Source organism: Saimiri boliviensis, chromosome 14 (assembly GCF_048565385.1).
Source record: "Saimiri boliviensis isolate mSaiBol1 chromosome 14, mSaiBol1.pri, whole genome shotgun sequence".
In the NCBI taxonomy this organism is placed as follows: Eukaryota; Metazoa; Chordata; class Mammalia; order Primates; family Cebidae; genus Saimiri; species Saimiri boliviensis.
Genome location: NC_133462.1, coordinates 37,530,295 through 37,545,570, shown reverse-complemented (window position 1 = coordinate 37,545,570; position 15,276 = coordinate 37,530,295). Strand labels below are relative to the sequence as shown.

The following is a 15,276-nucleotide window of genomic DNA, read 5'->3' as shown; positions in this document are numbered from 1 at the left end:
TTTGTATCTCTGTGGTTATCACTTGTAATGCCTTCTCTTTCATTTCTAATTTTACTTTTGTCTTGTCTATTTTAATGTTAGGTAGTCTGGCTAAAGGTTTTTGTTCGTCTTTTCATACAACCAACTTTCAGTTTCATCCATCTTATCTATTATTGTCTTTTTAGTCTCTCATTTATTTCTGCTATGATCTTTATTATTATTTCCTTCCTTCTATAGACTTTGGGCTTAGTTTCTTCTTTAAACTTCTATTGACCTTGGGCTTAGCTGCCACTTTTTCTAGTAACTTGAGGTATTAACATTAAGCTGTGTAAGATCTTTCTTACCCTTGCCCTCTTTTGCTTCCATTGACATGGAATGTTTTTCCCATCTTTTTACTTTCAGGCTACATGCATTCTTTTTTTTTTTTTTTTTTTTTTTTTTTGAGACGGAGTTTCGCTCTTGTTACCCAGGCTGGAGTGCAATGGCGTGATCTCGGCTCACCGCAACCTCTGCCTCCTGGGTTCAGGCAATTCTCCTGCCTCAGCCTCCTGAGTAGCTGGGATTACAGGCACACGCCACCATGCCCAGCTAATTTTTTGTATATTTAGTAGAGATGGGGTTTCACCATGTTGACCAGGATGGTCTCGATCTCTTGACCTCGTGATCCACCCGCCTTGGTCTCCCAAAGTGCTGGGATTACAGGCTTGAGCCACCGTGCCCGGCCCAGGCTACATGCATTCTTAAAGCTATAGTGAGCTTCTTGTAGGCAGCAGATACTTCTTTTTTAATCCAGTCTGCCACTATGTGTTTTGATTAGAGAATTTACTTTTATGTTTGCTTTAAGGAGATAGGGTCTCTGTCACCCACGCTTGGAGTACAGTGGCATGATCATACTCCCAGTACTACCAGGCTCAAGCAGTCCTTCCACCCTAGCCCACCAAGTAGCTAGGACTGCAGGCAGATGCCACCATACCCACATAATTGTTAAAAATTATTTTCTGTAGAGATGCAGTCTTGCTGTGTTGCCCAGCCTGCTCTCCAACTCCTGCTATCAAGTGATCCTTCCACCTCAGCCTCCTGAGTGCATTTATATTTAAAGTAATTATTGATAGGTAAGTACTTACTGTTGCCATTTTGTTCATTCTTTTGTGGCTGTTTTACACGTTTTGTTCTTTTTTTTCTCCCTTCCTGTCTTCCTTTGTGATTTGATGACTCTGTAATGATATGCTTTGATTCCTTTCCCTTTTCTCCATAATACAGGTTCTTGCTTTATGGCTACTATGAAGCTTAAAGCATCTTGTAGTTTTAATAGTTTGTGTTAAGCTGTTAACAACTTAGCTTTACTTGCATACAATTTATACTCTTCCATTTCCCATATTTTATGTTTAATCTTTTGTACTAGAGTTATAAGTTATTTAGACACCACTGTTAAAGTATTATTAGGGTATCTGGATTTGAATATATAAGTAGCTTTACCCCAGTGGGTTTTATAATTTTATATGTTTTCATGTTACTTAAAAGAAAGTATCCTTTCTTTTAAGCTGAAGAATTTACTATTTCCTATAAATCAGCTCTATTACTGATGAAGCCCCTCATCTTTTGTTTGTCCAAGGAAGTTTTTATGTCTCCTTCATTACTGAAGGCCATTTTTACCAAGTATAATTGTTGGCTGGCAGTACAGTCATGCACTGCATGAAGACATTTTGGTCCATGATGGACCACCCATATATGACATTGGTCTCATAACACTATAATGGTGCTAAAAAAATCCCAGTCACCTAGTGACATAGCCACTGTAACACTGTAAAGCACATTAATCACATGTCTGTGGTCTCCACGAACCTGCTACACTGTCAGTCATGTAACAATCTAGCACATACAATTATGTACAGTACAGATGATATATAGTACACAATAATGAATAGTAATAAATGACCACATTACTGGTTTACATATTTTCATATAATTTATTGTTGTTTTAGAGTATATTCCTTCTGCTTGCTAAAAAGAAAGTTAACTGTAAAATGGCCTCAAGCATGATCCTTCAGAAGGGATTCCAGAAGGCATTGTCACCATAGGAGATGTCAGCTCCATGCATGTTACTGCCCTGAATACCTTAAGTGGGACACAATAGAAGGTCTAAGACAGTGATATTCATGATCCTAACCCTATGAAGACCTAGATGAAGTACATGTTTGAGTCTTTGTTTACAATAAATAAGTTTAAAAAAAACAAATGAGGGGCAAGCAAACAGGGCCTTGAAGGTAGGCTACTAAGTTAAGACAGCCCTAGCTGTGCTGTAAGATTTGCAGCACTAGATTTTGATGACTTCATATATACAGCTAAGTATACTAAATGTCCTGAAATATAACCCTTTTATTATGAAATGCAAATATTTTCACCTTTATGGTCCTTATGAGTTACTCCTTATTGTTTTAGTAATTTAGGGATATTAGCCCAAGCCTGTGAAGTCTGTCCCATTTGAACAATGAGAAGTGAGGGAGTGATACAAGATATTCCAGACTCATCTTGAAGATTTCTTCTTCTATATCAGACCCAGCTCTTTCCCCAGTGAGTCCTGTGTTCTGTCATGAGTAAACGGTATTCAGAACAGTTCTGCACATCAGAGGCTCATTCCACTTGAGCTGTTAGCCTTTTCAGTGGTTCAGCCTAGAAAAAAGTCCAAGAAAAAAATAAGTGCATACTATATTTCTAATGTGAGGATATACTGTGTTCTTGGATAGGGAGACAAATTGTAACTGTATTGCCTGTGTATGTTGTTACTCTCTAGTATGAAGAAGCTTCTGAGCCTGCTAGTGTTGAATATCTAGCATGCCTAGACTTTTATGGCTTCTATCATCTTCTCCAGTTGCCTGCTCGGGACTCTGCCCAGCCAGGAAGTAAACTTACAGAAGGAAGAATGGCTGCCGGGTGGCTGACAGCCTGGTCACAGGTACACAAGAAATTTCTCTATTTCCAGAAGCACACTGCCATTCCTCAAAAGAACACATCTCTTGGCCGGGCGCGGTGGCTCAAGCCTGTAATCCCAGCACTTTGGGAGGCCGAGGCGGGTGGATCACGAGGTCGAGAGATCGAGACCATCCTGGTCAACATGGTGAAACCCCGTCTCTACTAAAAATACAAAAAATTAGCGGGGCATGGTGGCACGTGCCTGTAATCTCAGCTACTCAGGAGGCTGAGGCAGGAGAATTGCCTGAACCCAGGAGGCAGAGGTTGCGGTGAGCCGAGATCGCGCCATTGCACTCCAGCCTGGGTAACAAGAGTGAAACTCCGTCTCAAAAAATAAAAATAAAAATAAAAAAAATAAAAAAAAAAAGAACACATCTCTTGCCCCTGACCTAAAGTTTGACAGCCCAATCTGACCTGGCTTCATCTTTGCAGTTCCCAGGCTGTTTCATATAGAAGAGGAAATGCCTGGGAAAGGCCTCTGTTCCCACGTTTGTTAACTTTTTCCAAATATTCTTCCATATTTTTGAGTATGAATTCCATACTTTGCTGAGTCCTGTAAAGACTTTCACTAGGAAAATTGTTTAGTCATTTCTCAAGTATTTCTTGAATTCTGACAGTATGCCCTATCTATATCAGATCTGAATAGGACCAAAAGAGTCCTCACAACCTAACTGTGCAAAGATTAAGCCAACCATATTTTAGAAAAGCTGTTATGACCATGACCCTGAATGAGATGGCCCAGGGAGTAGGATTTAAAGAAGAGAGTTCTGAGAACTCAGTTTTGTTTTGTTTTGTTTTGTTTTGAGACGGAGTTTCGCTCTTGTTAACCCAGGCTGGAGTGCAATGGCGCGATCTTGGCTCACCGCAACCTCCGCCTCCTGAGTATGGGCAATTCTCCTGCCTCAGCCTCCCGAGTAGCTGGGATTACAGGCACGTGCCACCATGCCCAGCTAATTTTTCGTATTTTTAGTAGAGATGGGGTTTCACCATGTTGACCAGGATGGTCTCGATCTCTTGACCTCGTGATCCACCTGCCTCGGCCTCCCAAAGTGCTGGGATTACAGGCTTGAGCCACCACGCCCGACTGAGAACTCAGTTTTAAGACAAATAACAGAAGGCCTCTGATGCATGTCTGACCTTCCAATGCCCTGGGTCTCCTGTCCAGTCCTGTCAGCCTCACCCACCATTCTCCTGGTACATAGTCAAAAATGGACATCGGCTGAGCCAGAATATGTATGTGATGTTTTAGAATGCAGTGACCTTCCAGGAAGTGGCAGTGGACTTTTCCCAGGAGGAGTGGGCATTGCTGGACCTTGCTCAAAAAAATCTATACAAAGATGTGATGCTGGAGAACTTTAGGAACCTGACCTCAGTGGGTAAGGCTGGCCTCATTCTTTCATTTGTTTATGTAGCAAATAGTTTTTAAGCACATATTATGTTCCAAAATCTGTGGGAAAAAATGGCAATACAGTGGTCACTCACAAAATGAACACTCCCTGCCTTTGGGGGGCAGTCTAGTGGCTTCCCATGGAAATGCACTGATTTCATTTTCTCTATCACTAATAGCTTTAGATAATTTGCAGTGTGTGTCTGATCTTCTATATAGGTTTCAAGGGTCACTTCCATATAGGGCATGGACTATGCTTTTAAATGGTCCTCGTGAAAGAGCTCTGCTCTAGTTTTTTTGCTGTTCCTAAAGCTGCACTTGAGTATTTTAACAATCCTCATACATTTCTCCCACATCCTCTCATTCTGCATGAGTAGGGTATCAGCTCTGCAGACATAATCTGATCCCCAAGGTGGATCAGCAAAAGCTGAAGACAGATGAAGGAGGAATTCTACAAAGTGACTGTGCAGGTGAGCCCTGGGCAGAACAGAGTCATCTCGTGGTGCAGCCTTGGCCAGTGAGGGTTGGGACATTTGTGAATGTCACTCAGTGCAGGAAAAGAAATCTGAGGTCATTATTTCCATGAATGCTTTTTGTTTAGTTCTATATTCCAGATAATACTGTCTTATTTCCCAAACCTCCACAATCCTAACTAAAAGACCTCCCATTTCTACTGCTTGTTCATATCACTGGTTGCATCTTCTCTCTCACATTCCTCTACTTAGAGATATTATTTGAAAACAAATCCATAGAGTCTCCCTCCCTTTTTCTTTCATCCCTGCCTTTTTTCCCAATAATTATAAAAATTTTCCTGTCCTGTTTCAGAGTGGGAAACTCAACTTAAATCCAAAGATGTGATTGCTATGCAAAACATTCCTGGGGGAAAAACACCTAATGACATAAAAATGGTAAGACTTAGTAGGAATTATTCCTGGTCTTTGTAGTATAAGCCTGGGAATTTCAGTGAGTTAAAACATCAGCACCCAAAGCAGGGTTAAGAGTTCAGGCACCAAGCTTTCACTAGAAAGCTGTCTCAGTGATTTTCATGAAATTGGAGAAATTTGTAAACCTAGTTTAACACTTGCTGCCTCACAGAAAATAACTGCAAGTAAACATTTACTTAAATAGGATTTTTAAGTATTTAGTATATAATTCATTCTTCACTCAGTATTAGAAAAACTGTATTAAAGAAGCCATTTGTTGGGAAGGAATACAGTAGAGCCTTGGGTAGAGCAGTGAGCTTATTCAACTTGAAAAAACTAATAGGGCAAAAGTTGTATGCATGTACTGAAAACAGTAAACATGTCATGACCATGTGCTTTCTATATATGGCAGAATCCACATGGAAGAGAATTCCTGTGAAAAAGCTTTTGGTCACTGCTTACTCCCTTTTCAACAGGCACAAACTCAACCTGGTAAGAACCTCCTGGAGTGTAACCATTGTGGGAAATTCAGAAAGAACACTCACTTTATTTGTAAGTATGGCAAAGTCTTCAACCATCACTCAACTCTTAGGAGTCATGTGAGCATTCACATTGAAGAGAATACTCTTGAATTTACTGATTGTGGAAAAGCTTTCAATCAAGAGTCATCCCTCAGGAAACACTTAACTCCCAGAGGAGAGAATTCTCATGAGTATGATCAATGTGATATGTCCTTCAGCCTACACTCTTCCTTTTCAGTACATGAGCAAATACCTAATGGAGAGAAAGGCAGTGAATGCAGTGACAATGGCAAAAGCTCTCCCCTTAGTGTCCACACAAAGACTGGTAGTGTGCAGGAGGGTTTGGAACATAATGAACATGAGAAAACTTTAACTGCCCCTTTGTCCCTTCAGAACTGTGTCAGAACTCACACTGAGGAGAACCCCTATGAATGCAGTGACTGTGGGAAGACCTTCATTTTTCAGTCTTCCCTTAAGAAACACATGAGATCTCATACTGGAGAGAAGCCATATGAGTGTGATCACTGTGGAAAATCCTTTAGCCAGAGCTCTCATTTGAATGTGCACAAAAGAACTCACACTGGAGAGAAACCCTATGACTGTAAGGAATGTGGGAGGGCTTTCACTGTTCCTTCATCCCTTCAGAAACATGTGAGAACCCACACTGGAGAGAAACCCTATGAATGCAGCGACTGTGGAAAAGCTTTCATCGATCAGTCATCCCTTAAGAAACACACACGCTCTCACACTGGAGAGAAGCCTTATGAGTGCCCCCAGTGTGGAAAATCCTTCAGCACAGGCTCTTACCTTATTGTGCACAAGAGAACTCACACTGGAGAGAAAACCTATGAGTGTAAGGAATGTGGGAAGGCCTTTAGGAATTCCTCTTGCCTGAGGGTACACATCAGAACTCACACTGGAGAGAAGCCTTATAAATGTATTCAGTGTGAAAAAGCCTTCAGCACAAGCACTAACCTTATAATGCACAAGCGAGTCCACACTGGCCAGAAATACCATGAATGAAGTGACTACAGAAAAGTGTTCATGGTCCTTCATGCCTTCTTTCTCACTTTAGAACACAGGCTGGAGAGAAGCCCTTTAATGGTCATTGTGCTTCTGGCCCAACTCTCAATGTTATACTGGCACAAACCTTATAAATGTTACAGCTCACTCTCTTTTTTTTTTTTTTTTTGACAGAGTCTTGCTCTTGCTGCCTGGGCTAGAGTACAATGGCACGATCTTGGCTCACTGCAACTTCCACCTCCACCTCCCAGGTTCAAGCAATTCTCCTGCCTCAGCCTCCTGAGTAGTTGGGATTACAGGTGTCCACCACCACGCCTGGCTAATTTTTAAAAAAAATCTTTAGTACAGACAGGGTTTCACTATGTTGGCCAGGCTGGGTCTTACTGACCTCATGATCTGCCTGCCTCAGCCTCCCGAAGTACTGGGATTGATTACAGGTGTAAGCCACCACACCCAGCCTCTGATTGGTTTTAATCAGTGAGTGTTTCATCCTTATACTTGTCACAACTTACTAATTTATAAGTATGTTAATATGTAGATCCTATGAATATTTTATCTTTGTAGTTTAATTGCATTGTGGTCTAAAATGTATAGATTCTATGTGACATCGATTTGAACATAGTTTCTGGATACTGACATACTGTGGCAGACAGAACCAGTTGCTGTCTCAATATCCATTCCTCCCTTCTTGTTCCATTCCTCACATCTTGTTTTTATTTTTTTGAGATAGAATTTCGCTCGTCACCCAGGCTGGAGTGCAGTGGTGCAATCTCGGAGTGCACTGCAACTTCTGCCTCCCAGGTTCAAGTGATTCTCCTGTCTCAGGCTCTCAAGTAGCTAGGATTACAGGCGTATGCCACCATGCCTGGCTAATTTTTACATTTTTAGTAGAGACAGTTTCACCATGTTGGCTGATCTCAAACTCCTCCTGACCTCAGGTGATACACCTGCCTTGGCCTCCCAAAGTGCTGGGATTACAGGTGTGAGGCACCATACCCAGCGCCTTCTCTCTTCAAGTAACAAAGTTTACCATTTGGTTCAAGCTAGCAATATGGACATTTTTTAAAGGACTCATCACCCAGCTTTCCTTACAGCTGTGAGTGGCCAAATGTGTCTCCATCTCTAGCCCATGCAAAGTAGGCAGAGGCACTGGATACAGCCTCTAAGGAAGCTCATGAAAATGGGAATACCTCATCTGGTGTTTTTTTCTTAACTATATTTGCCCTGTCTTATCCCTTCTTATTTCCTAGAAAATATATACCCCAAGAGGAGGACAGAGAAAGGATACTAAATGAAACAACAGGGGAGATACAATATTGTCTGCTTGCGCTAATGCCGTGCTGCTTAACTACCACGTGGTTTAACAGCTCTTGTGGGAAATTCCTTTCATCTGATTTCAGTCCCAATTGTTACATCTAATATATGGTCAAGTTTTAGGAATCTAAGTATGGTTGAAAACATTGTGTTTTCTGAGGCAGGAGGATCACTTGAGCCTAGAAGCTTGACAGCCTAGGCAACACAGTGAGAACCTGTCTCTACAAAAACAAATAATAATTAGTTTGATATGGCTACTTTTACAGGCTGCACATCTGTAGTCACTCTAGAGGCAGAGGCAGGAGGATCACTTGAGCCCAGAAGGTTGAGGATGCAGTGAGCCATGAAGATAGTGAGACCCCGCTCAAAAAAAGTTGCATATTTACACACTTACCAAGAGTGGTATGTTAAAATGTCATACTATAACTGTAGCTTGTCAAACTTGTTTCTGAGATGTCATCTCACTGTGTTGCCCAGGTTGGAGTGCTGTGGTGTGATCTTAGCTCACTGCAACTTCCACCTTCTGGGTTCAGGTGATTCTTGTGTGTCTGCCTTCCAAGTAGCTGGGATTACAGGCACATGCCACCACATCTGGCTACTTTTTCGTATTTTCAGTAGAGGTGGGGTTTCCCCATGTTGGCCAGGCTGGTTTCAAACCCTTCACCTCAAGGGATCCGCCTGCCATGACCTCCCGAAGTGTTGAGATTACAAGTGTGAGCTACCACACCCAGCCAAATTGTTTTTTTAAAAAAATCTGTCTAGGCCAGGTGCAGTGGCGCATGTCTGGAATCACAGCACTTTGGGAGCCCAAGGCAGGCAGGTCACTTGAGCTTACCAGTTCAAGACCAACTTCAGTCAATGAGCCAAAACTTCATCTCTACAAAAAATAGAAAAAAAAGCCAGGTATGGTAGTGTACACCTGTAGTCCCAGCTACTTAGTAGGCTGAGGTAAAAGGATCACCTCAGCCCAGGTAGCAGTGAGCTGAGACCATTTACCAGTGCACTCCCGCCTGGGCCATTGAGTGAGACCATGTCTCATACAAAAAAATTTTTTTTGGAGGGGCACTATATTTGGGTACATGTAAGTATACTCATATGTTTCTGGCAAATTGTCCTATTATTCTTACCCAGTGCCCATACTTTTCCCCCAATAAATTAATATTCATTAATTTACTTGATATAAATGTGAGCTATTGACCTAGAAATGCCATTTTCTCAGCGTATAAGGACAACCAGGAGCAACTTACTGTTTCTCAGCATTACATCAGTTAGTTACACTGTTGCTTGCAATAACATCTGCTAGGTACCGTCATCTTTACATCTCACAACTCATCCTCTCTATCAATGCCTTTATCCTGGTTGGATGTGATGAGAAGGAGATACCAAATACTTTGGAGTTCTTTTGTAAGACATAGGTGAACAATATGTTTGTTGGGGAATAGACCCAGTCAGGCTAACCACCTGAAGTTTCCAGGGGTTCAGTTGTCTGGAGCTTGCCAAGATATTCCCTCTACTTAACCACAAAGAGCACTATGCCTGGTTGGCTTTTTTGGTTTCTGGAGGCACTGTAGTGACACATTTAGTGTGCTACATTGACCCATCTGCAAATGGCTACATTAGTGAATAGTTTCTACCCTACAGAAAAGAAGCAATATAATACCACCTTGAGAATTTAGAAAACAAAAAACAAAAACACACACACACACACATTCTGGCAATACACGAGAGCAGCCTAACTAGGATAACAAATTTGGACAAGGACAGAAAAGCTTGAAAACCTTCAAAAGTAATTTACAAAATACTAGCAAATGGAAACTAGGTATTTCTTTAAAAAGAAACCATCATGTTAAATTTATCCAGAAATCCAAAATTGGTTCTACATTTTAAAAATCAAAAAATACAGGGCTGGGCGCAGTGGCTGAAGCCTGTAATCACAGCACTTTGGGAGGCTAAGGTGGGTGGATCACAAGGTCACGAGGTCAAGAGATTGAGACCATCCTGGTCAACATGGTGAAACCCCTCTACTAAAAAAATAAATAAAAATTAAAAAATATAATTGATTTTTAAAAGCCATATTATTCATTCACTCATATTAATAATTACTAGGCACCTAAAATGAATGAGGCAGTGTTCAAAACACTTAATGCATTATTGAAAAAATAGGGTTGCTGGGCGCGGTGGCTCACGCCTGTAATCCCAGCACTTTGGGAGGCTGAGGCGGGTGGATCACGAGGTTGAGAGATCGAGACCATCCTGGTCAACATGGTGAAACCCAGTCTCTACTAAAAATACAAAAAATTAGCTGGGCATGGTGGCGCGTGCCTGTAATCCCAGCTACTCAGGAGGCTGAGGCAGGAGAATAGCTTGAACCCAGGAGGCGGAGGTTGCGGTGAGCTGAGATCGCGCCATTGCACTCCAGCCTGGGTAACGAGCGAAACTCTGTCTCAAAAAAAAAAAAAAGAAAAAATAGGATTATCTCAGTAGATATAGAAAAAGCCATAGAGATATTAACTGAGAAAAATCTTTTAAAATATAAACATTGTAGGCCGGGCGCGGTGGCTCAAGCCTGTAATCCCAGCACTTTGGGAGGCCGAGGCGGGTGGATCACGAGGTCAAGAGATCGAGACCATCCTGGTCAACATTGTGAAACCCCGTCTCTACGAAAAATACAAAAAATTAGCTGGGCATGGTGGCGTGTGCCTGTAATCCCAGCTACTCAGGAGGCTGAGACAGGAGAAGTGGCTGAACCCAGGAGGCGGAGGTTGCGGTGAGCCGAGATTGTGCCATTGCACTCCAGCCTGGGTAACAAGAGTGAAACTCCGTCTCAAAAAAAAAAAAAAAAAAAAAATTGTATAAAAAATGCAAAAGTAAACAATAAATGAATGGTGGAAAAGAGAACATGAATTTAAAATCAGGAAGATGACAAGAGTGTCCACTAATAAAAACACTACTTAGTATTTTACTGGACTCTTAGAATAAGTGAGGCAGGCTAGGAAAAGACATAAAAAAAAACCCTAAGGACCAGAAAGGTAGAAGTAAATGTCTTATTATTTATAATGATACGATTACCTAAATGAAATATTTATGTATAAATTATTAGAATAAAAATGTTCAATAAAACTGCAGGATATAACTTTAGTATCTTAATAAAGATCAATTTGCAACTTATTTAAACTCAGGAATAGAAATATGTTTTTTTAAGCCAGTAAGTTTGAGGTAAGACCCTCCACCTGCAAAAAGATTATGACTCGCTGAATATCAGATTTTTTTTTTTTTTTTTGAGACGGAGTCTCTGTTGCCCAGGCTGGAGTGCAGTGGCGCAATCTCGGCTCACTGCAACCTCTGCTTCCTGGGTTCAAGAAATACTACTGCCTCAGCCTTCCAAGTAGCTGGGATTATAGGCATGTACCACCATACCCAGCTGATTTTGTATTGTTAGTAGAGACAGGGTTTCACCGTGTTGGGCAGGCTGGTCTCAAACTCCTGACCTCGTAATCCACCCACCTCAGCCTCCCAAACTGCTGGGATTACAGGCATGACCCACCGCGCTTGGCTGAAATAATATTTAAAAGTCAATACCATTTATAAGAGCCACAATAGTATAACATACAGAATACATTAAAAACTTAGCAAAACTGTTTTGAAGACAGTATTGTAAACATTAAAGATGACCTAAAAAACTTGAGACATTCACTGAAAGATCAAATTCTGAAAAGACTCAATCTCCCAAACTGATTTAGATTCAAAAAAGTTACAAAGTTATACAACTCCACTTCCAGATTGGCTATAAACATTTATAGCAGACTGCTGAACCCACATTAATAAACAGTGAACTAACATCTTCAAAGACCCTAGAGACCTATGAACCAAAAAAAAAAAGTGAAAATTAAATGCCAGAGAACGATGAGCTCCTCCCAGAAGAGCAGAAATCTTCCTCCCAGAAGAGCTGGTTTCTTCCCTGAAGGCATTTTCCTGGTCTAAGAGCAGACTGGGGAGGGCTAGGCCTGCCACAGGCATATTCCAGTAAAGTTACTGGAATATGGAGAGATCAGGTGGGCATTAATGGTCACAAGGCTACTATGATACTGTAATATAAAATAGATTCTCTTTACCAGTGCTACAATCCCTATGATGACTTGCTGAGTGTGTAGCAACAGCTGGTGCTGGGCACTAAACAGGAAAAAAATGGATATCCCTGTTGTCTTGTCGTGCTTAGATTCCACAGTCCTGTTAGAGGGAGTGGCCTGAAATAGTCATGGGAAAGACCTTGCCCAAGATGTTTGAAACCAGAAATGAACCAAAACTAATTTTCACATTTCAACCTCTGCTTGGATCAACCTTGAGATTCTCACCTGAACTCTGCTTGACAGATGAAAGGGAGTGACTTCCAGATAAAAGTATTTTCAATTTCTACTGTTCTTTTAAACATAATATCCACATACAATTTAAAACATCAAATGATGTGCAGAGCAGCAATACAGTGTTACCAGTCAAGAGACAAATGTCCAACAGAAAGTTGCATACATTATATGAAAAGCTGGACCTAGCAGACAAGGACTTCAGAATTGTCATAGAACCAATAGGTTCATATGTCTGCTGTGCAATAGCAGAGCCATTAGGGATTAAGCAGAGAGTTTAATTACCACAGGGTGCCAAGCAAGAAGATAGGAAGAGACAAATCTGTATCCCCAAGAAGTTCTGGGCTGGAGTTGTAAAGGGTATCAGGAAGGGTGAGGGACTAGAGAATTAGGGTTGATGATGGTCAGAGCAAGCAGGATGAAGTCAGGATGTGGAAACTGGATTCTTTAGTAAGTCAGCTTGTGGAGTCCCTCAGACCAGCTGAGTTACTGGAGTCCTTCAGACCAGCTGACTTGGTAGGTTTATCAGCATGTAAAAAGTGTTAAAGACTCTCGGAGGGCCGGGTGCGGTGGCTCAAGCCTGTAATCCCAGCACCTTGAGAGGCCGAGGCGGGTGGATCACGAGGTAGAGAGATCGAGACCATCCTGGTCAACATGGTGAAACCCCGTCTCTACTAAAAATACAAAAAATTAGCTGGGCATGGTGGCGCTTGCCTGTAATCCCAGCTACTCAGGAGGCTGAGGCAGGAGAATTGCTTGAACCCAGGAGGCGGAGGTTGCGGTGAGCCGAGATCGCGCCATTGCACTCCAGCCTGGGTAACGAGAGCGAAACTCCGTCTCAAAAAAAAAAAGGGCCGGGCGCGGTGGCTCAAGCCTGTAATCCCAGCACTTTGGGAGGCCGAGGCGGGTGGATCACAAGGTCAAGAGATCAAGACCATCCTGGTCAACATGGTGAAACCCTGTCTCTACTAAAAATACAAAAAAATTAGCTGGGCGTGGTGGTGAGTGCCTGTAATCCCAGCTACTCAGGAGGCTGAGGCAGGAGAATTGCCTGAACCCAGGAGGCGGAGGTTGCGGTGAGCCGAGATCGCGCCATTGCACTCCAGCCTGGGTAACAAGAGCGAAACTCCGTCTAAAAAAAAAAAAAAAAAAAAAAAAAAAAATTATATATATATATATATATATATATATATATATATATATATATATATATATATATATATCGGAGGGAGAGCGCCAAGATGGCCGTGAGAAGGCAACACCGGAATGTAATTCCCAGTGAATGAGATGCAAAGGGCTAGAGGACTTCATGATTCCAAACTAGGTGCCAGGTTTGTTTTGGTGGGACTGATACAGCACTGAAAATAAACCAAGGAAGAAGCCACAGGACTAGAGCCGCCCAGGGGCCAAATGAAGATGGGGGTGCATGTCCCCACCTAAAACATGTAGCTGGCTTAGAGGGTCGGCGTGGGGGGGGAGGGGACTTCATCCCCTCATTGCTCCAATTTGGATCCTGTGCTTACCTCATCCTTCCTGCAACCCACAGTCCACAAGAGCCCTGACAAGAGTGAGGGGTGCCATGGGTAGTTGATGCAAATCTGAGCAGTGGCTCCTGCTAGGCACAGAAAGTTGTCACACAGACCTGGGCAAAAGTTTGGAATAACCCCAGCAGATGAAAGTCCCACAGAGGGAGGCAGAGTTGAAAGCAGGGAAACAAGGGCTGGGCGCAGTGGCTCAAGCCTGTAATCCCAGCACTTTGGGAGGCCGAGGCGGGTGGATCACGAGGTCAAGAGATCGAGACCATCCTACTAAAAATACAAAAAATTAGCTGGGCGTGGTGGCGCGTGCCTGTAATCCCAGCTGCTCAGGAGGCTGAGGCAGGAGAATTGCCTGAACCCGGGAGGCGGAGTTTGTGGTGAGCAGAGATCACGCCATTGCACTCCAGCCTGGGTAACAAGAGTGAAACTCTTGTCTCAAAAAAAAAAAAACAAAAGCTTATCCACCATGATCAAGTAGGCTTCATCCTGGGAATGCAAGGCTGATTCAACATACGCAAATCTATAAATGTAATTCACCACATATATTCACCACATAAACAGAACCAAAGACAAAAACCATCTGATTATCTCAATAGATGCAGAGAAAGCCTTGGACAAAATTCAGCCTTTATGCTTAAAAACTCTCAACTAGGTATTGGTGGAATGTATCTCAAACAATAAAAGCTTTTTATGAGAAGCCCATAGTCAATATATTGAATGGGCAAAAACTAGAAGCATTCCCTTTGAAAGTGGCAGTAGACAAGGATGCCCTCTCACCACTCCTATTCAATATAGTATTGGAAATTCTAGCCAGAGCAATTAGGCAAGAAATAGAAATAGAGTGTATTCACTTAGGAAAAGAAGTAGTCAAATTGTCCCTATTTGCAGATGACATGATCATATATTTAGAAGACCCCATAGTCTCAGCCCAGAACCTCCTTAGCTGATAAGCAACTTTGGCAAAGCCTCGGGATACAAAATGAATGTGCAGAAATCACAACCATTCCTATACACCAATAACAGACAAACAGAGACAAATCATGAGTAAACAAACTCCCATTTACAATTGCTACAAAGAGAATAAAATACCTAGAAATACAACTAAAAAAGGATGTGAAAGATCTTTTCAAGGAAAACTACAAACCACTGATCAAGGAAATAAGAGAGGACACAAACAGATGGAAAAACATTCCATGCTCATGGTTAGGAAAAATCAGTATTGTGAAAATGGCCATACTGTTTTAAGTAATTTACAGATTCAAT

The 15,276-nt window shown here is 42.0% G+C and overlaps 1 protein-coding gene across 2 annotated transcripts; it reads left to right on the top strand.

Annotated features, from left to right (window-relative positions):
- The first annotated feature begins 1,005 nt into the window (after nucleotides 1-1,005).
- On the top strand, nucleotides 1,006-11,968 carry ZNF177 (zinc finger protein 177). 2 transcript variants are annotated; one of them, XM_010349607.2, is made up of 6 exons: nucleotides 1,006-1,091; nucleotides 2,849-2,932; nucleotides 4,199-4,325; nucleotides 4,714-4,806; nucleotides 5,162-5,244; nucleotides 5,736-11,968. In XM_010349607.2, the coding sequence occupies exons 2-6, from the start codon at nucleotides 2,900-2,902 to the stop codon at nucleotides 6,801-6,803; spliced, it is 1,404 nt and encodes a 467-aa protein (XP_010347909.1). In that variant the 5' UTR covers nucleotides 1,006-1,091; nucleotides 2,849-2,899; the 3' UTR covers nucleotides 6,804-11,968. The 2 variants fall into 2 exon arrangements, with proteins under 2 accessions (XP_010347909.1, XP_074240778.1); XM_074384677.1 differs by lacking the exons at nucleotides 1,006-1,091; nucleotides 4,714-4,806 and having other exon boundaries at nucleotides 2,856-2,932.
- The last annotated feature ends 3,308 nt before the right edge of the window (nucleotides 11,969-15,276 follow it).

Bases quoted from the DNA above. Each gene is read 5' to 3' on its own strand.
- ZNF177 (XM_010349607.2), top strand. From the start codon at position 2,900: ATGGCTGCCGGGTGGCTGACAGCCTGGTCACAG. The intron at 2,933-4,198 runs GTACACAAGAAA...GTGATGTTTTAG, and splicing joins GGCTGACAGCCTGGTCACAG to AATGCAGTGACCTTCCAGGA. The intron at 4,326-4,713 runs GTAAGGCTGGCC...CTGCATGAGTAG, and splicing joins TAGGAACCTGACCTCAGTGG to GGTATCAGCTCTGCAGACAT.